Below are 22,376 nucleotides of genomic sequence, written 5' to 3' on the forward strand. Positions count from 1 at the left end.
TTTGTTTTGTTTTTTTTTTTTTTTTTTTTTTTTGCTTTTAAGCACCTAAAGTTAATTCTTCTTTGGTATTTCTTTTCATTGTACTAGTTTAGATATTCCTGTTGAGCCTAAATGTGATTTTTTGTTTCTGTACCAGATTGGAAGATTTTTTGGAGAGATTGATCCAAGCTTGATGAGGCACCTTGTTAATATATCACTTTATGCTTTTAACAAATCTTATGACTATCAGTCGGTGTGTGAGCCTGGTGCTGCACCAAGACAAGGAGCAGGGCATCGCTCAGCATATGTGGTCAGTAATATCCACTGTCAAGCCATCTAATTCCTCTCAAAGGGACATTCCTTATGTAGTCACTTCTTTATTATTATGTTTTATAGCCATCAATAGCAGACATATTGCACATTGGCTGGTGGGCTACTGCTGCCGCCTGGTAAGTTGAAATTTTAGTTATAGTGGTAATAATATGAAGTACTGGTATAAAATAATGAAGAATTCAATGAAAAACATGGTTATATGACATATCAAGTATCATTTGGGGAACTTCTATTTAATAAACCACATAATGGCAATATTAATATTTTTCTTGATCTTTTTAAAACTTGTGATGTTGTTATCGCTGGGTGTCAATGAGTCAATTTCAAGTAGCAGCAAATCCATGTGGCATAAGGGAACTGCCCCACAGGGTTGCTGTGAGCTTCACAGGAGCCAATAGTCCCCTCTTTCTTCTTTAGAGCCTCCAGGCGGCTTGGAGCCACTAGCAATTTGAACAGCAGCATAGCACGTAACCATGTTCAATTAGGGCTCCTTAGAACTTGCTATAATTATTCCGTTGCTATCTAAAAACAATGTTAGGCTTACATATAGTTTCATTTTTCAGAGACTTCATTTTTCTATGATCTGTGGAAACTGTTTTTGAATATTTATTTATATTACATGCAGGTCCACAGTTTTTAGTCACATTGATTTGTAATAATATACTAGAACTGGAGGAGAAAGATTAGCCTCGGGGGCATCCAGGTAAATTACTACAGCACAGGCCACAAAACACACACACACACACACACACGCACACACACACACCCTCTGCATTCTTCTTTGGTGAGAAGAAGCTGGGGTCTTGTATCTAGTAAGGGCCCCCCAAGGTACAGCTTCTACTGTCTCTCCATGAAGACAATAAATACCGCATGGAAACATTTAGTCCAGAAGACTTAGGGGTCACATGAACCTCAACCTCCGGAAAACCTAGATGGTGCCTGGCTGTTAGTATTGACCACTTTGAAAGGAATCGATGGCTCTAGATAGAGTGGGTTGAAAATGTGAAACAGTTCTCAGAATCATACAAAAGACTGGCCTTCCTGCTTGCACAGAAAGTGGTGGAATCCCTGAGACTGTGGCCCCTCGTCACCCTTCAAGCTCAGTATTGAACTTACTCCAATGCTCAACTTCTAGTCAAATACGCCACTGCTCACTGCAGTCAACCATTAGAAATGAAAAGGTCAATAGTCACCCAAAAGTCCAGAAGGCAAGAATGGGATCAATAAAGAAGGACAAGTGTGAATGAGAAAGAGAGAGGAAGGGGCAATGAATTCTATTATGGGTATTACAGTCAATGGCATGAAACAAAATGCGTATAAAATCTTCAATGAAAACTAATTTGCTCTGCAACTTTCACAGAAATCCAATTTAAAGTTCTGTTATTAATTATTTGTAATACTTGAATTAGATACCTATATTGACCAAATTCACCACTTGCTGATTTTATTGTTAATACACAGGCTGCTCGTTTTAGAAGCATCCTGTTACTGAAATGGATCTACTGCTGCTGATTTCGACCGTCCACCTCTCTTAGTAGCTCAGCTTTCACTTATGTGTTAACAAAAGTCTGGAAAATAACATTTCTAATTGTTTTATTCTGGTTAGTCAAACTGGTAGAATTCCCATTATGTTTTTGAAACCTTGTCTCTCCTTTGTCTTTCTTTCTAATGTCTTCCTTGTCATTTTATTATCAAAGTTTTAATCAATGTAGATTAATCTAGAGTGTTCATTTAGAGGTGCTCTTTTCCAAGATAATATTAAATCTCTGTGCCATTTTATTAGAATAGCAAAGAATAGTCTTGGTTTTAGATTAAAAAGTCAAATCTTCTTATTAAAAATGTGAAAATGGTTTTATCTGGTTTGACAAAGATCTATATATCTATCTATATACATATATATGTAGCTTTTCTAAATTTCATGGTGATAATCTTTAAGTTATTTTCTGGCCATAATCAACCCCACAAAACTTTGTGTGTGTGTGTGTGTGTGTGTACATATATGTGTGTTGTTCTTTGTAACAAAATTCAATCCCAAGCAATTCTGTAAAAATATTTGCATCAATTATTGCTTATGAAATGTTCCCCATGCCCTGTAGACAATGCATATATTCTGTGAATGTTGTATTTTGTCATCACAAATCATATTCTGTTAAAAATAGCTCACACCCCCATGCAACAGCAAGGTGCATTCATTAGTTCATTTTGCTGTGTTTGCCACTCCAGTTTCAAACAAAAATAAGGGAATATCCTCGATGTGAAATATTGATGTTTTCCTTCTTCAAGTTCTTCCATGTTCACAATGCCCCATTTCCCATTACTTCTCTTCACAAATGTGTGTCCCTGAGGTCACTTTCAATGTATGTGGCCTCACTGCTTCTTTTACAGATAAAAATGTCACTGTGCTTTGTATATTTTAACCAAAAAAACTCCTCACATTTCAAAGAGATGAAAGAAATATTCATGCTTACATACATACAGATTAACCAGAGAAGTTTCATGCTAACAATACTCAAATTTTTATTATAAAATTTATAAATGAAAATAATCTAGATGTTTGTAAATATTTTAAATGTATATATGTTTTAAATCCAGGTCTATTCTGCAGCAACTTCTCTTAAGTTTGACCTTCCCACGACTCCTAGAGGCAGGTAGGTTGATGCTGAGATATTAGCAAAACAAAATGAATGCTTTCTTGTTGGGTATACTGTAGTTCAGGAACAAAGGCAGAAACTGTAGGTTTCTTTGTGTGTGTGCATACGCATATGCTTATGTCTGAAAGAAAGAAAAATCTACTTTACACCCTTAGGTTAATATAATTGTGACAGACTTTCATAAGGCTTTAGAAAACATAGCGTGTTCACACTAGCTCTGCCTTCCAGCTGCTACGGATTTGCATTAGTGACCTTCACTGGAGGTCTGTCGGGCACTGAGGAAGAGTGGCCACTAAGTTAGAGGGCTGTCCATCAGCCAGTCAAGGCTCTGTCCGTGTTTGTTTCTTTTCTGGTGAGAAATGAAGGCTCTGGGGCACTGACCACAATGTCTCCATCACGGTGGACGCTCTTTTCTTCTTCTTCTTCCGCTGCTGCTGCTGCCCGCAGTTGAGATGGAGGATGAGGACTTCACGAATTCCCTGTCAAAGCAGAGTTGCATCACTGAGCAAACCCAGTATTTCTTCGATAACGATAGTAAAACATTCAGCGGCGTGTTAGACTGTGGAAACTGTTCCAGGTAACTGGTTTGCTTTGGTTTGCATTTGTGGTGTAATGCTCAGGGACCCTGGTGGCACAGTGGTGAAACAGTGGGATACTAGCTAAAAGGTCCCCAGGCAGACCCCACCAGCACCCTTCAGGAAGAAGACGTGGTAGTCTCCTCCTGCACTGGCTGCAGCCCTGTGGCCCTGTGGGACAGCTCTCTAGCCTGCAGGAGTTCGAATCAACTTACCGGTTCTGACGAGCGCAGCGTGTCCCACTAAGAAAATGCAGTCACCTGCTGAAGTGCTGCAGGAAATATGGAGTGTGACCGTCATCTAAGAAGTGTTCATATGAGCAGTTCTAGCTTAAAAATGTCAGTGATCTTCACTTTCTGGGCAGACTGTTCAAATTATGGATTTAAGTGTAGAGATTTTAAAAATAATTCTACCCTTGTTGAATTCTGATGGCTTTACCCATCATAATCATATGATCCAGAAAATTTGGTTTCACTCTTAGACAGGGCACAGAAAAATTAATAACATCTTAATGATTTTTCCTCTAAAAGAACCCATGTTTTGTATGAGGCCCCAACGGAATGATTTTTTTAAAAGAATCCGTGTTTAAAATGTTATTATAGTTGTAGTTAGTTACAGACCTATGTATTAATTCTAAACAGAATATTTCATTTTGTTCTATATCAAGTAACTGACCAGTCGTGGAAGAGATATTTGGGTTTGTGGGATTTTTGTTTGTTTTCATTTCTAACCTCTGACAGACAGTGTTGAATATCGTTGATATGGAACTGGAGGAAGTAGGTGCAAAATTTTCTCAGTACAATCAAGGTCAATCTTAGTAAACTGTAACACTTGACTCAAACACCATGTTCGCTGAGTCCTGTATGGAATGAGTAAGTAGTTTACAGATTGGGGCGGAGGGATTTCTTTTCAGTTCTGATTTTTTGGTTTCTTTTTGCCGTTGTCACAGAAAGTGGATTGGTGAGCATTGAGCTGGATCCTATTCTGCCATTTGCTTGGGCAAGATGCTTGGCCCTCTTGTCCTCCAATTTTCTTTATCTGGACATTAAGACAAAATATTTATATACTAAGCTAATGATTCTTAAACATGTAAAATGAAGTATAATCTGTAACTTAGACTAACATTTTATAACGAGGACTAACTTCTTAAAAGCAAACACCTATAAAGATCTGTTGGTGATTTGGGGGCAAATGTTCAAAAGAGGAGGTAGTTGCATACTAATAAAATATAGTTATATTTTTCTTATGAAATCAGACACTACTCTTTGGTAGTCATTTGTATTTCAATGTCAGATTTTGACTTTCAGTTTAATGTGTAATGATCCTTGCAACACTTGAAATATTTTTAAAAGGTAATGTTCATTCCTTATCGACTTTTAATAATTATTTTGCAGAATCTTTCATGTGGAAAAGCTCATGAACACCAACCTGGTATTCATAATTGTTGAGAGCAAAGGGACCTGTCTCTGTGACACGCGACTGCTCGTACAAGCTGAGCAGACTTGTATCCTTTGACAAGAGAGAGGCTTTGAACAGGATACCATCTTAAGACACCGCATTATTACCCTGGTCCCTTTGGCCACACGCATAAAGAGAAAAATAATATAGGGCGTTGTGACCACTTTGCAGAAACGGAATGAAATTCCCCCACCACCCCATTCAAATTTTGAATTGGATGTAAAAGCTGATGAGACCGTATAACAAGTGGGTAAGAAAAGTGTATAAAACGCATCATGAAGGGATGAGAAGTCTCATCCGGAGAAGGCTGAGCACTGAGAAGGCTCTGAGAAGGCTGCGAACGCACTGAGAAGGCCCCTAAGCAGAGGAGAATGCCTTGAGCGTGTAGGAACAGGCACCTGATTTACGGTTTAGGGACTGGCACTGAGGTTAGGGTTCCCACCAGTGAATCCCGGGGGTGGGTGATTTATACCACCGTGATTAAGGCTCAAGGGAAATAGAGTAGTTGCTTGAAAGGCATCAACCCTCAAATATCAAAAATGGCGTTCGATGTTATGAAAAAGAGCCCCCTGTCCCATGCCTTCCGGTACTTAAGTAGTGTTCTGTAGTGTTTGCCTGGTCTTAATGTTAATCCTGCCACATTTTTCAAAGTTGAACATTGCAGTACCCTTCAATAAGATAATTATTACAACTGGGAGCATTTATTAGTATATTCTTTATCCAAATGCTTGAATAATGAACGTGCTATTTGAAGAGAAATCTGGAATGCAAAAAAAAATGCAAACAAACAAAAAACCAGCTCCTATCAGTGGATGAAATGGACTGTGACTTGCACTACAAAAGGGTCCCGTATATATTCGCGGAGAAGCCGACCCGAGTATTGGCCAGGCCACCTAATTTTACCACAGAAACCGCATTAAAAATGTGCTGAAAAACTCAGCTTAAAGTATATTCTATATTCCACGGGTCTTTTGAAAACTTTAATGTTATTTGCTCCTATATCATACAGATTTGATAGGCCTATTGAATATTGAGATAATATGTAGGAAAATGCAACTAAACTGATAGCACTTTTTATTTCTTACAGGCATTTCATTTCTATGCCAACTGTAATTTAATAATCTTTGAAGAAAGAAGGATTTTCTCAGGTTTCCATTTTTTAAATTATAAGTATAATAAATATATATTACATAATATATCATGTAAATTCATATGTATGTTTGATGTAAAAATTACGTGATACTTCATAGAAAAAGGTTTTTAAACCAGAGGACTAGCTTGTGACCATTGAACATTCATTTCCTCTCTTTATTATTTATTGAATGTAAGGACATGTAAGAAATACGCTCAGAACTCAAGACCTACTGTTTGGCCCTTAGCCGGCAGTTGATTGCTCTCCTAGACAAACGAGAGCTAGAATCAATCAGCTACCACTCTCATTTGGCTTTGGTTTCTCTTGTTTTATGTTTTGAAAAACTATCTAAATTACAACATATTTAAAATACATCATAACACTGCTACTTATAAAGGCTTTGATTCTAGAAATTAGCATGAAAACAGCCTTTAAGTGATTGCCCACTAATGGAAGGACCATTGAAAATGAAGTACCATTAGATTTGTTTTGGTTTTTCAGTTAAAGACAGTTTATTTTCTATGTGATTTCATTTGCATTTGTAAGCAGCTTTTCTTGATTTATTCCTTAAGTTGCCTTCAGTTCTCAAACAAGCCTCTGTCACTTTCAGACTTAGTATGCTCTATCCTCCAAAAAGCACATGAAAATGTCATGCAAAGCACATGAAAATGTCATGCAAAGCACATGAAAATGTCATGCAAAGCACAGGCCTCACAGCTACAGTTCAGCCCATTCCCTACCCACGCACAGCCAAGCATCCCATGCTTACCTGTCTGATACTGTGAAAAAGTATGAAAAAGTAAATAGAATAAAATGTGTGATTTTTAAGAAAGCTGTTTACTTGTTATCTATTGAGCACTACCGCCACTCTTTAAATATTTATTACGTCCCTAATTTCAGTGACTGAAGCTAAACACTGAGACTTGCCATGGTAAGTGTGCTCAGGCCAATCCGCGTCTGTTAAAGTACAGGCACAGATGTTCTGTAGGGTGCCAATAAGATGATATGTACCATTGCTCGTGCTGGGTAAGAACAGCCTCAGCTATGTTTGGGATTGGCAGTACTATTAGCATTTAGTTTACATTTCTGTTTGCTAAATAAAAGCACTCAGACCTTCACCGTGCTGTTTTTTATGGGTGCCCTTGTCTACTCTCCATCATTGGTCCATTGCACCCACTGCACATACTGAGAAGTCCCTGCTAGGCACCAGGTACACAGCAGGTACATTGTTGTTTATAGTGAGATTCAAAGGAGGTGACCTCTGCGTATGCCTCCTGGTCTGACCAGGAAAAACTCCAGGAGCTTCGGTTCTCTTCATTCCTATGCATTTGGAATAGCTGTCTCGTGGTTGCTTTCCAGTGGATAGATCGCATTTCTTGTATGTTTTCTATTATGTGGGGGAAATATCTTCATACTCCTTAACAAGTCTTTTCAGCTGACGGTCCAAACCCTTGTGATATGGTTAAGCAGCCTCGATATCGAAAAGGCCCTGATGTGTGCTTTGATAACAACAAGCTGGTAAGGTGAAATGCCTACTGTATTAGAATGCTAGGGAACAATGGTCATTGTCGATTTGAATTCAAGAATACAAATTGCTATTTTAATTTGAACATAATGTCTTCACCATAGTGTTTTTCATTAACTTGGTGTTCTTGCTGGTAGATAGATTTTTCCATTTCAGTAGTTTTTCATGGTTAGTATAAACTTAAGAATTGCTTCTTTTATCTGTCTTTCCCAAAGAAATTGTACTTTCAAACCCAATTCCAATCAATCAATTAATAACTCAAGGCCACAAATCCGATGGTTTTAAAATATACTACTAAATCAAAACTGGGAAAGTTGCTGAGCCTGAATTGACTCAACAATAATAATTTGGCTTTTTTGGTTAGATGCATATATATCTTCATTAATACTTTCATTTATATTCCCCATGGTAATGAAATAAATTATATGGTTTTATACTATTTGAGAAATGTGTTTAATGTTTATTCAGTATGTTTTAAACCTATTAAGCAGCTTTAAAATGTATTTTTTAATTTTTGTGTTACTTTATTAAGGTATGCTTTGAAATGGGTATGTTTATTTCATCCAAGCTTTATTCTATCTTATTTTTTATTTTGTTTCGTTTGCATCTTCTTTATTTTGCATACTTTAATTTCAGAACAAAATAAACAAAAAGAAACTTCATGGATAGACAACATCTAACCCCATTCTGAAACAAGGGAAGGGACAGGGCTGGAGGGCTTAGATCCTGTCTTAGAGACACAGGAGCAGGAGAGGGGAAACCCCTAGTGGTCAGCAGGTGGAGCCAGGTGGACACTGTACAGAGGGCACAAAGTGTGAGGGTAGAATGGCCTAATCTTCTTCCTCCGTGCAAGATATGTCGTCATCAGCCTCTCGGTACAAAATCTCATTAGGAATGGCAGCACTACGAGCCTTGGCCGTCACCTCATCTTTGTCAATGTTTAAGGCAAGCTTCATCATGCAGTAGATGTGGAACAATAGATACACCAGGAGGCTTAGGGGAGGGTGAGGGGATGAAGGAGAAATTGATCACAAGGATCAACCTAGAACCCCCTCCATGGGGGACAAATAAAAGTGGGTGAGGGGTGATGGAGGACAATGTAAGATATGGAAAAATATATAACTTATCAAGTGTTCATGAGGGAGGGGGAAGAAATGGGGAGCTGATATCAGGACTCAAGTGGGAAGAGAATGCTTTGAAAATGATGATGGTGGCCTATGTGCAAATGTGCTTGATACTTTGGAGGAATGTATGGATTGTGATGAGATGTAAGAGCTCCCCATAAAAGTATTTTTAAAAAAAACAGTATGCAAAAAACAAGCTGTAGACGAGATCAACAATCTAATTAACCTCATTGATCTAGCAGATAAGACAAACTACTCTCAAAAATACCAGAATACATATTCTTTTTCAAGTTCATCAGGGACATTTACCAAGTGAAACTTTATTGTAGGCCCTAAAATGAGTGCCAACTCATTGGACACACACTCTTACAGCCTGTGAAAAAATATAATTTACAATTTTGTGTCATCTCTGATTCCTGTTCATGTAGTATTTGTGTTATGTCTCTTAATTTTTCTATTGCTTAACATTAGAGCATGTCAATTACAGAAGGTTAATTTGATAAAATATTATAAATCCCATCTACTGTACAATATCCACAAATGAACACTAATTCCGTATAACTAAACTATTGTCCCCTAGTAAACATTATTCTTTTTATGTGTACAACTAGTTTTAGGCTTTTTATTTCATAGGTTTAATTATTAAGAAACTTTAATCTATCCTAAAAGGAAAACCCACAGAAAAATCTGGCTACTTTTTAAAATGATTTAAAATTTTTCCCACTTCCGTGGTTCTTTGAGCTGTGCCTTCCTTGAAATGGATTGAAAGTACCAATAAGCATCCAAACAAAGAACACTATTACCTCATGAATTGTTTACTATAAAAACACATAAGGACAAATGTTCACCAATGGACATTTATAAAGGTTTTAAAAAACCGAGTTAGAATAGATCTACCTATGAAGTACTTCTTTATATACTCAAATATACGGCCCCATTTGTCTCAGTAAGGATAAGACTTTTCCACTGATACATAGTATTCAAGGATAAGTGAAAAAGTATTGCAACAAAATTATAGAAACCTTTCTTAAACAGAAATATTAAAAGGTGAAGCTATTATTTCTTGGTGTATCCTACACCTAGATCTATTTCCCCTTTCCTAACCCTTCCTTGAAAACCTAGACACTTCACCCATCACCTCCATCAGTGTAGCAGATTTGCCCCAAGATGTGGCATGGGCCTGTAGTCCTAGCTACTCAGGTTGGAGCTGGAGGATCACTTGACATGCTGGGTGCACAGTGAGTTAAGCACATCAATACGGTGTTGCCCTGAGAAGGAGACCGCCAGGTTGCCCAAGGAGGTGAATCAGCCTAAGTTGGAAACAGCAGTTTGAACATTGTTGATGGACTCAAATCATGTTCCTTTAAAATATTTTTTTGAGGAAACAAAAAAGAAATTTGAAGGGGTAATATCAGAGAGAAGGTTTCCCGCTGAGATTGACTTGGTCAGCGGTGGCTACCCTCCGAGAATGGGCAGGCGCCTTGTTGTGATGGGGAAAGTAGTATTCATTGACAAAAATTCCCTGGCCTTTCCGCACCAATACAGTTGTACAAGTAAAACAAAACCAAAAAGCCTTCTTCATATTAAGCTACTGTGATCCTGGTGTGTCCTTCAAGAAAAGCAAACAAAATTACCTCTGAGATTGATAAAACAGAGCATTGCCTTCATCTTCTGAGCTGCCTTGAACTTAACTGCCCAGCAAATCAATCCTCTCGGAAGCCATTGTTTTATTAAACGTTTTTTTTCCTTCTTTTGAAAGCATCCTAATGAGACCAAGACGAATGTGTTACTGATAGAACTTGTCTGCAAGCACCCGCGGATGGCAGAGACATGTTTCAGCAGAGCTTATTTGAAATTAACCATGCATGCACCAACTGGCGCGCTCGAGGCGAGGCCTGGGCCTCCGACCGCCGAATGTTAGAGAGGAGAACAGGGTCACAGACAAGTGGAATCTGTGGTGGCGACCGAACTTAGAATGCCAGGACGTTGCCATTATCCTTGTGAGGCCCCTTCATTTTCTCTCTTGGAAGGGGAAAATGACCCAGAGTTGTAGTTGGGTCATCTCTGTGCCCCCACTCCCCAATTTGCTTCAGTAAAAATACAATTTCAGTATATTTCAACGTAGGGTGCGCTATTGCTCTGCCTTCTACAGTTTTCCTCGTGGGAAACTGTGCTTGTAGACTGCTCCACTAGGGAAACCAGTCGTTGTCAGTCAAGAGGCTTCCATGAAATGTGCTCAGATGGATTTTACAGGTGATCTAAAATATCTTTCTCCTTGGGAAATATATCATTTTGATCAAGCCACTAAAAAGATTTGACAAAGAGAAAAATGCCCAGCAATTAAAGTTCCTATAAATTGTGTAGGGAATTGTGTGTGAAAGTACAACTCTTGCTCAATAGCTTGATGTGCTAATACTGTGTTGCGTTTCTTTAGCAGTGAATATTTTGATAATGCTTATTTGCGATCTGCTCTGGACGAAGGCTCACATTATCTGCTAACTGCCAGCAAATTGCATGAAATCTCATCTTGTATGTCTTCTTTTCTGTGTTTTCTTTCCTTTTCCTGTACTTGCTACTTTGCCCGTTATTAATAGGATCAACTTAGAGGCACAACGAGTCGTGCCGGTACCATGATGTCAGCTCCTATCTTCATTTTACTGCAAGTTTTCATGTGGTGTGGATGGTCAGTCACTTTCTCTAATTTTTCTTTGTTTTGTTTTTGCCTTGATGTTTTAGAAAATAATCCATATTCCAAAATTCACAATATTAAATATGCTGTAAACAGGTTCTTAAAATACTATTTTTAAATGACTGATTTCAAAGGCTGCATAAGTTTCTTATTCTAAACAAAAATTTTCAGCTTCCTATATTTTTCTACTCATCATAATAGTGTCATCAGGTTTCTCTATAAATTTTAAATCAATGGTTAGAAAAAATACATACTTCATAATATCTTATTTTTACCCAAGAGAAATATTATAAAGAGTTTATTTTCAAAGGATGGTGACAATGACATCATTTCAGTGTTATCAGACATTATTTAACAAACTCGAAGTCATCCATTCTGAATTTTCTTCTTTTCTTATTTATTATTTAAACATTTTAAAATATTTACTCCTGAATTATTAAAAATCATATAGAATTGTTTTAGGGTGAACGTTTTAAAACCCTAAGTGCATTTTCTTTAATATTATGCACTTGTTAGGTAAAATCACGTTGATTTTGATTCCTAGCGCCCCTAATATTGAAAATCACTGGGGTTTTATAGACCAGAATCGTTCCCAGAGCATTTTGCCAGTTTTTTCTCACACAGTATCTGGACCAAAATTATCACTCTTAATGACCTCTCTAAAATAATGTTTTGACCAATTTCTGATTTATATAATCAATGCAGTAAAAGACATGTTTGGGGACCCAAATTTTCTTTTTATTTGTTTATTTTTTTCTGTTATAGTCTTGCAAATTGTTTGCTGATGCTTAGGAATCACCATGATTGTTGTCATGAAAACAACTATTGCTTTCCTTCATTCTGAGATGGAGATGTGCCCATTACTGTGGATTAAAATGAGCTCCTCAGAGGGGAGAAAGCAATGTAGGAGACTGGGTCTTTGTAAGCACCCATAATTTTTCATGGACAATAAAAATTAATTTTAGTAGCAAAAGCTTCCCAGTGAGGTAAATCTACCAAATATGAATAATGAAAGAAAATTTTAAATTAGATCATCTCCCTCCATGGATACATTACGTAAATATACCTATCGGTAGCTCTCTGAGGTCTCATTTTATTGATACCTTAAAGATACACCCAGGCAATCATATCATTTGTGTATAAAAGGTGTAATGAAAGATCGGGGGAGTAATTTTCTATTTGTATTCATAAGAAGAGTCATTCAGTCGATTCCTGTCCCTAAGGACAGTGTGGAACTGCCTCTGTTGCTTTCTGAGTCTGTAACTCTTGAGAGAAGTAGGAAGTTTCACTCATCTTTCACCCCATAGTCAGAATAGAGATGAGCGATTAGAACAGAAATTCAACAAATCATTGCATTCTACTCAATAGGTGAGGAAAAGTTTCATATTGACTTATTTCCACCTTTTATTCCAAAGTTTACTTAGTCATAGAATATGTAGACAAAATTTCTAAGTTATCAACTAGAGACAAAGTATTAATAAGTACTGCTTTTTAAATGGGGCCACTTTCTTTTTACCTAAAGCATTAAAATATGTATATAACAATGAATGCTTTAAATCTTTTTATCTAAGATTCCTCAAAATCTTGAATGTTTCCATTAAGAAATGTATCTTTCTTAGCACAATTGTTAGTCTTGAGAAAATAATGTATATGGAAACACTTTGAGTTAGTACGATTTAAGTTCAATCTTAAAAACACAGTTATCAGTATGGAAGAGTGAATTTAGTTAAAGCAATTTGTGTTGAATTGATGATATCAAAGGAAGTATCATTTTTCTCCAAAACAATAAAAAGTTGAAAGATTAGCAAAGTATTACAAACATGATGAGCAGTCAACCATTAGTTTTTTCACTGAGAACCAATTGCAGGTCAAGCTATAAAGCTATAGGCGTCAGTGTTCTTCTACAACGAGGTGTTTTCTGACAGGAGCACTGGCTCGGAGTTTGATCTCTGGAGTTTCCTAGTGGGTGACAGCTCTCGAATGCATTTATGGAAACCTCAGCTCAAAGCTAAGACCCATGTACTGTGTAGAGTTCACAAAGGATATAGGGCAAAATCATATGAATATAACTAACATCTAGGCTTTTGTTTCTAGGTTTTTCAAAATAAGAGCTAGAATAAAGAAAAGGAACAGTTGACACCTTGATGAATCCAGTCTTTAGAGCAGCGGTCCTCTGCCTTCCTAATGCTGCGACCCTTTCATACAGTTCCTCATGTGGTGGTGTCCCTCCACCCAACAGTAAAATTATTTTCGTTGCAGCTTCATAACTGTCATTTTGCTACCGTTATGAATTGAGCGATCCTCGCGAAAGGGTGGTTTGACCCTCAAAAGGGCCATGACCCACAGGTTGAGAACCACTGCTATAGAGCGATCCCTTAATACAGAATCTAATAACCTTAATCTCTTAATATTTCAGTACAAATAGTGACACCACAACCTTCCTCTATTTCAATTTGTTGAAACATTCTATTAGTCTCTGTAACAGTCGTCCCCACTGGTGTGTCTGATCAGAGTGCCAGTGGGGTAAGGGCCATTGGTTTCTATATGAGGAAGAACATGCTTCTGTGTCTCCCATATCTGCTCATTAATGATGTAAAATCTTACTAGAACCTACATTATAATTTAATTTATTAAATATTGTCAAATCATAGTCTATCTGGTGGTACTATGCATAACACACGAGAAAACACAGTCAGGTACCTAAAATGACAAGCGTTTTCTATATGAATCAATGTTCAGACTACAGGGATCCCAAATCACTTTTCTGAATGACCCCTTCCCAGAGAGAAATCATCATATCTCATCACCTCACAAAGTAAATAGAGCAAAAGAAAAGGAATATATGTATATATATATATATATATATATGAAATATAGTGTGCTAGTCTGGGTAGACTAGAGAAACAAATCCATGGACACACATGTGTATAAGAAAGACAATTATATATAAGAGCAATTGAACATTGAGAAAACAACCCAGCCCTGTCTAGATCAAGTCCATAAGTCCGATATTAGCCCATATGTCCAGTACCAATCTCTAAAGTCCTCTTCAGACTCACAAAACTCATGCAATGACACCGAATGTAGAAGATCACAGGCCAGTGGGTAGAAAGTCTTGGGTCCAGTGTCATTGGAAACATCTCAGCACTGGCAGGGTTCTCTGCATAAGGGTGGGTCCATTTGTCTTGTCAGCTGCTTATGTCTCCCAGGGTGTGAGCAAAGAGTCTCTCACCTCCAAGGAGGAAATTTCAGCAATTCCCAGAATCCTTAGAGGAAGGCCATGCCCACACACAGAGATCTCATTGACCATATCCTGATGAACAGCCTAGACTCCACCCCTACACTCTTCATCCTCAAATTGACAAATGATTTTATAACTACCACATATAGTAAAAGGGAATATCTTCCTTCCATAGTAAACTTGTAGAATATTAAGATGATTCAGAGTGTCTTTGACAACATATGCATATATTCTGATTTATAAATGCTAAAAACATAAGGGGTCTTTATTGTTAATTTTATGTTACATCAAATTGATAGATACCTAGCCACAACTGAAAAATGCTCCTGGTTAAGTGAGATTTACACCTTTAACTTAATATTGTATAACCATAATATTTCTAATCAACTACTGTATGTACTGGTTTCTAAAATGCCTACTCTTTTTTACCATGAGAGAGAGAAAGGCATTCTACTCCTGTAATGAGTTACAGTCTCAGAAATACACAAGGGCAGTTCTACCCTGCTCAGTGGGGTCACTGTGAGTTGAATTGAACTCCGTGGCAGTGTGGATTTTCAAGTATTCCTTGATCAAGTGCTGTTACATTCCTCTTAAGTGTTAGCTGGTCTGGAATGATGAGGCATTATACTCCCGTAAAGTTAGTTGTCATAGAAACCGTGGGCACTTCTACCCTATAGCTTATAGGGTTGCTATGAGTCAGAATAGACGCAAATGCAGTGAGTTTGGTTCTCAGGTTTTTGTTCTTGTATCTGTGAGATACAGTCTGGCACAGTCCTCGTTGATACTTTTGCTCCCAGAAGAATTAATAGCGTGCCCTTCCACTCTCAAAACTGTCTTCCCCTGGATAAGCAATTGTATGGTCAATCTTCACACAGCAAAAAACAATTCCAAAGCCCTGAGTTGACCAGCCCCTTAGCTTGCTGCAGAGAAAGCCAATTTCCTAGAGCTTGGAATGAAGATGGAGACAGAGGCTGGCTCCAGACCACATAAAGCTTTGGTACAGAATTCAGCTTTCACCTTGACACTGATGAGAACTTTCAGGAAGGGATTGACGATATTTGATTTATGCTTTGAACGAGGTGTGAGTCCTTTATGGGAGGAAGGGGGGTGGTAAAAGGTGAGCCACGGCAACAGTGAACTGAACGAGCAGCTTTTAAGTAAGTGTCGCAAGAGATGAGATTCGGAGAGGCAGCCAGCTGATCATTTGGCTATAAATATAAGTAGAATATAAATTGAAGCTAGATCTTAAGATGTTATATTGATTAATTGAATTTGAGAAAAGGAGAGGTGTTATATCTGGCTTTTAGTTTTTGGTCCTATTTCCACTATTCCCAGAAGTGTCATTTCTGAGATTCAAAAGAATTCTATTTGGGGCAAGTTTAACATGATTGTGAGACAGACAGAAAGATAGGGAAGTGAGATCAGTGAGTATAATAACCTGAAGATACAGAATTCTGATTTAGTAAATAAATGGAATTTAAAATCAGTGGAATTTAATAATAAGATTATTATCAGATGACCTGGGAAGAATGTTTAAATTAAAAATGAAAATAAGACCAAGTACTAACCACTGGAAAGTTGACGTGTAGATTAAATAAAGAGGAGGGCAATGCAAGGCTGGAAAGTTAGAGCATAAACAAATTTGGAGGAAACCAGTCGGTGTGCTGGCCAGAAACACATGAGAAGATATTTCAAGTCAGAGGAAATGCAGTGCCAAGTGCTCCTGAGGGGCAAGTAGGGTGAGAACTAAGAATCGAAGATGGCTTTCTGCTTTTCTTGAGATTTGCATGAGAGCTTTAGGCGCTTAGCAAACTTTTCTTGTATTGGTTCTTCTCTCTCAGCCTACTTCTGACAAGCCACAATCATCCACAATTCTTTTTCCCTGGAAGCTTAGAGACTTTGTAAACTCACTCTGAAACCAAAGACAAAATACATTTTTTGTGTGTGTGATCTATTATTTTAATTCTTGGATTCTTAAAAAGCAAGGCTTATGAGAATGATTAAATATAAGGGTTTGTTGGGGGTTTTGTACTGCAACGAAGTACAACGCAGTGAATGCATATGGAAAATGTTAGAGAATGTAGAATTGGGGATCGCTTTTCCTCCAGTAGGAAGGTTCATGGGCCACCACTAGACAGTGGGGAACCGAGTGAGTGGGACCAGTGCTTGGATCTCGTGGCTCTAACGGATCTTGTTTCCAGTGAGCACTTTCACATTTCTGAATATATGCTTTCTGGGTGTCCTTCTGTTGTTTCTCGTTCAAATGCTCTATTTATTATTTTCATTCACGATGAAGGTCCAGATGCTGCATGGGCACACGGTGTGTTCACCTTCGAAAATGGGCACACGGCCTATGGGAAACCAAAGTGCCTTCTTAACCTTCATTTCCAGCCCCAAACATGTCCTGATCAGGGCAGAGTTGCTAAAAAATAGTATTTCTTGGGAATTTCAAAGAATACTATTAAAATCTATTTTTACTTAATGCATTTGTATATATGTATATGAAATTTTATCCTACAAGAATAAACTGTCCACTTAAAATTGATCTGTAACGCCAAATAGAATTTATGGCTCAAATGCCTTCTCTAATACTCAGCAGAACCGACAGTTAAATTTTAAGGCATTCACGTGGTACTAGGGAGATTGCTCTGTTCAACAGTGCAGAACAATAAAATCTATGAGAAACACAATTGATTTGAATTCATACGAAACAATTTTGTAAGGTGAGTCCAGAAGTGCACAAAACACGGGACCTCCTACAAGCTGGCTTGCTCAATATTTTCCAGATTTTTATTCTTCATTTTCCCCCAACAGGAGGATAATACGGACTGTGGCGGCGTTGCTGGCTTACATCCCTCCCTGGGGTCCATCGTCGGAATCCAGTGTGTCCTCCTTTGGCTGGTATCTGGCAGCAAACACTGCCAGTTATGACCTTCGCAAGCCCACATCTACGCAATGAAACTCCAGACCCTGACGGAGCAGGAGCTCTCGATGGCATTGAGAAAGGGTCAACTGTCAAATCAGCAGAACATTACCGGAGCCCATCAAAAAACATTCTTTAATCCATTCTATCAAGTCAATGTTGACGCCTAGTAACCCTGAAGGACAGAGTCCCACTGCTCCATCGGGTGTTCAAGGCTGTAAATCTGTACGCAGCAGACTGCCAAGTTTCTCCTGTGGAGCAGCTAGTGGGCTCAAACTGCCAACCTTTCACTTAGCTGCCAAGCGCTTAACCAATGCACTACCAGGGCTCCTCATCACTGGGCCCATACCATGGTAAAACTCTAAGGCGCAGACGCCTAAGGCACCCACTGGCTGCATGTCAGGGTGTCAGATCCTTAAACTTGTGTGAATGCTGCATCATATATGTAACATCAAAGCTAAATTCTATATGTGCTCTACTGAGAAATATGAAAATCTGTCGTTGCATTGTTGGTGATTTCATGTAAAAGGGCTCCCCATAAAATTGTATATGAATCATTAGAATGATCGTGATTGTGACCTGGAATGTTGACTTGCTGCAATCCTGTTCTCTTACCACCAATAAGGTCCCTAGTGGGGAGGAAAAGGCGTTTGGATTTTGTTTGGTTTTTTTTTGTCTTGACATGTTCTTCTGTTAAAAAATGATTACAGCTTTGTGTAGTTATTACTGAGATATATATATATATACAGAGAGAGAGAGAATCAATGTTGGTTTAAACTACTGAAAAATAATGGCTAATTTTCTACAAAATATGCCATGAAGAAAATGCCTTATGAAGAATGGCTTCTCTACCAAAGGGCCGCTCCCTTCGTGACCCGTTGAGCTCTAGTGGAGCACAGAATGGCTGGTGTGAAATAGCTAACCGAGAGCTTATTGACCTAAACGCGCTGGGTGGTGAAATTTGAAGATGTGGCAATGCTGCTCATCAGTGTAAGCCCTTCGTCCATGCTTCAGTGTCATGTGTCCTTAGCTGACAGTACAGCTACGTCCTGCTAGCCGGCTACTTCAGAATGCTCGGAGAAAGGCTTGTGGGGGGGAGGGAAAAACGTTTTTCTTGTGGTAAATGAACTTTGGTTACAAAGGGGATTTTGCATGATGCTGCTGCTATTTTAACTTTTAGTCTTCTTTTTTCCCCTCTCTTGCTGTAGAGTGTAGTCCATTGGCAAATTAACTGAGTGACATTATTGTTATGTAAGAATCTGAACTTTGATGTGTAATGCACCTAAGTCATCTTTAGAAATGTTGTTAAAACTACTCTGAATATACTGTGCTATGTAAATTCTGGACAATTGGGTTAGGTCAGTGGTGACATAGGAACTAATGGATTTTATACAGATTCGTGCTTTTGCCTGAAAACCTATGTACAGATATTTTAAGTACATAAAATCAGATTTGACACATTTATTTTTTGAAAAGTACATATATGTTCTCAATGAAGATTCAACGTAGGTTTCCTCTTTGTTCTTTTGAATACTGGCACGAAGCACCCCAAAATTGCTGCTGCTGCTGCATTTGTCTGGCTGCTTGAATAGTCTGGTCATTTGACCATAGTGTCCATGCAGCTTGGTGATGGGCTTCAATAATCTGAACAAATAGGAAACCTTGAGTCTATATGTATGCACATGAATACTTGATTGTGAATAATAACAATCGTTTTTTATACAGCCTCATTAGTGAAAATGGTCAGTAGAGTAAATCACATATTTCATTTTAAATTAATATGGTAGCAGAATATTATTTATGCGCTTAGGGTTTCTTTTCAGTAGTAAACAGTATTTGTCAAAAGGATAAAAAAGCAATGAACGTGTAATTATAATATTGGATAATTTTGCTGAAGGTTGAGAGTTTGCTGATACTTCTTATAGTACAATACACTTGTTCCTTTTTTTGAACATGCCAAATATTGGTGTGTGTGTGTGTATATGCTGGAAATTTTCTTAAATATAATTTATGTAAAATCTTATTAACAGTATCCAGCATGCTTGAATATGATTCACATATCAAAGATATAACCAATTATTTAGCATAGTTTTAAAGACATATTTGTTTTGTTTTTAGCTTTACACACATTTGTAATTCCCTTCCACCACCAATATACCTTAGGTGCCATTTGTGTGCATTTCCTTATTTAAAATATTTTTTTTATCTTAAATAAAGGGAAGGTGGAAATGGAATCACTTTGCCAACTATAGTTCTAAGAGTTGACATCAGTTACCATTTCTAATGCATTGTTGTGATTTTGTAGTCTCATTTATAACTGATAGTGACATTTTAAAAAACACCAAAGTGATTTAAAAAAAAAACAACCAATTTCTCTCTCTAGTGACAATATGTTTAAATCATGCTGTTTGTTAATTAAATATTTAAAACTTATTGTTAACTTTTGCTAGACTATTTTAAATCTTGAAATGGTTGAGAAAGAGATCAAATTAAAAAATTATGTTGGTTTCTGTATATAAGTGACACGCATTCAAACAATCAGATTGCTTCCAGCATACAACAAACTACCTTAAATTATGTTTAAAACATATTAACCATCTTTTTTCATGGCTAATGCCACTGATTTAGTATGTTTTCATCTACTGATGACATTGTTCTTGTTGTTATCACAGTTAAACTTGGCATCTTGTGGCAAGGTCCTATTTGATTTCTATCACTGTAGACCTATATTGACATACACTAGTTTTGCAATGACCTTTTACTTCCTGTGATACAATAAAAGTATGTATGATGACAACCACACCCAGGGTAACCAATTGGATGCCCTAAGACTGACACCAGTCTTCTCACTGTTGACACCCTGTTCTCTAGGACAGTAACACTTCACCCATCAAACTTCATTATTAAACTTGGGAATATCCTGGGAGTTTGAAAAGGACTTAAATTGCAGCCTTTTGTTAATATTCACTTCCAAAGATGTAACCATAGACGAAATCAAGAAAAAAAATAAGTTTTTTAACTGTCTTCACTCATTTAACTTTTGCTAGACCCAAGATTCATGTCATTTGTCACTAACACAAAATCAAAGTAAAATTTGCATCCACGTTTAGTTTTGAGGAAGAACTTTGCACAAAGGATTTCTTCATATTTTCTTCATTTGAACAACCAGCATTACTGCCAAGCACTAATCGTGGTCCAGATTTGTAACAGGTTTTTAACATGACATAGTTAGCAAGTTGATTGAAGAAATTTCTAGGTCCTAGGCCTATAAGATTTTAGTATGACCTTTTTTCATGTTTCTAATGCGTCAGGCATTATTGCTTAACTTGGAAATAAACAAAACAGTGTTGCTGCCATTTGTAAGTTTTCCTATAATATTCCTTTTATTAACTTTAAGACAGGCCTTACTGGGTTCAAATAGGCAGGATCCCTTTTAAGTGACCTTTGCAACCCAAGTGTTACTTGCTTATTTGATGCTCTCTCGTATTTTACATCTTGTGCAAATATCTGTCTCCACCAAAGCTTAATTCCTATGTCTTAATTCAAAATTCTCAAATGATTCCATCAATCATGTCAGTTGACATTAAAACTTCTAGAGGTATAGAGTTGGACTCAGTGAAACAAATGGAATGCTATGACTTTTTTTTAATACGTAGAACTTCGTTTGCCCAAAATTTCAAATATTATTACCTGGAACTTTTATTGCTTTCTCAAAACAGAATGTTAATATTGTTAATATTCAGTGTACATATCTGTAAAGAGCAGATCAATTGAACAAACGTATCGAATATTGAAAAAGTTGCAGACTGAAAAAATTAGACCCTTCCTACCAATAGTTTCATCTGATTTCTAGTTCAAGTAATTCTATCAAAAGATTTTGACTGCGACTAATGGGATGCTGTCTTGTACAGATGCTATTTGCGTTCACAGTGTGACCTGGCAAACTGTCTTTTTGTTGTGCGGTTGTTGGATCCTGCTGGGGGATGTTTCATTGAAGTGCTCCTTGTGCATCCATGCAAAAGACCAAGTGGCTTTTGTGAACAATAGATCCTTTCTCCCCTTTATTATGTTCTCTTGACACTTTTGTGGAAATTCCTAGCCTGATTAAGAAAACAGAAAAACATTTTGTAAAAATTTGTATAATAATGTTGCAAAAATATTTATAATCCCAGAAAATGTTGTGCTAATTATTGTGCAAAGACAGTATATTCAGAATAAAAGTTTATCATTTAAAGTCACCACACCGTTTGGATTGTTTGCTTTAAGGTCCAGATGAGATGGAGACAGGGCTGTGTCCTGAGTACATCTCAAGAAAACAAGCTTTCGGTGGAACGAACTCTGGATTCGAAACTAGATTTCAAGGCCTTGTGTCTTTACAAGCCCAGCTCACAGGCAACACACTTGCACCCTCTTTACCTAAATCTGACTCTTCTCACGTGTGTGCCACGTGTGCATGAAGGCTTTGAGAAAACACTGATTCAGACTTGGGATTTTTATTTTCAGATTAAAATGCCTAAGGAAATAATTAAATTCCTATGTTCTTTTTTAAACCTTGGCAAAAATAACTTGAATGGTGCATGCTAGACTATCTGAAGTGTACACATCTTTATTGATGTATATATTTACGTATTTCTCGTAGTTATTTTATAGCAAACAGCAGTTAATGCAGTGAGTTATAATACACAGCGTGCAAAAAAGAAAAACTGTATGAAGTTCTTTTTGCCTTTCCACCAGCTAATGCCTCCT

The 22,376-nt window shown here is 37.4% G+C and overlaps 1 protein-coding gene across 2 annotated transcripts in view; it reads left to right on the forward strand.

Annotated features, from left to right (window-relative positions):
• CACNA2D1 (calcium voltage-gated channel auxiliary subunit alpha2delta 1) overlaps positions 1 to 21,859 on the forward strand; it is a 496,866-nt gene extending 475,007 nt beyond the window's left edge. For both annotated transcript variants that reach the window (XM_075558477.1, XM_075558479.1), the window contains exons 32-38: positions 137 to 289; positions 376 to 428; positions 2,905 to 2,960; positions 3,411 to 3,540; positions 4,933 to 5,042; positions 7,564 to 7,646; positions 17,522 to 21,859. In XM_075558477.1, the coding sequence (XP_075414592.1) occupies positions 137 to 289; positions 376 to 428; positions 2,905 to 2,960; positions 3,411 to 3,540; positions 4,933 to 5,042; positions 7,564 to 7,646; positions 17,522 to 17,638 (702 nt within the window). In that variant the 3' untranslated portion in view covers positions 17,639 to 21,859. The remainder of the gene's footprint in view (positions 1 to 136; positions 290 to 375; positions 429 to 2,904; positions 2,961 to 3,410; positions 3,541 to 4,932; positions 5,043 to 7,563; positions 7,647 to 17,521) is intronic.
• The last annotated feature ends 517 nt before the right edge of the window (positions 21,860 to 22,376 follow it).

Source organism: Tenrec ecaudatus, chromosome 9, assembly GCF_050624435.1.
Source record: "Tenrec ecaudatus isolate mTenEca1 chromosome 9, mTenEca1.hap1, whole genome shotgun sequence".
NCBI lineage: Eukaryota > Metazoa > Chordata > Mammalia > Afrosoricida > Tenrecidae > Tenrec > Tenrec ecaudatus.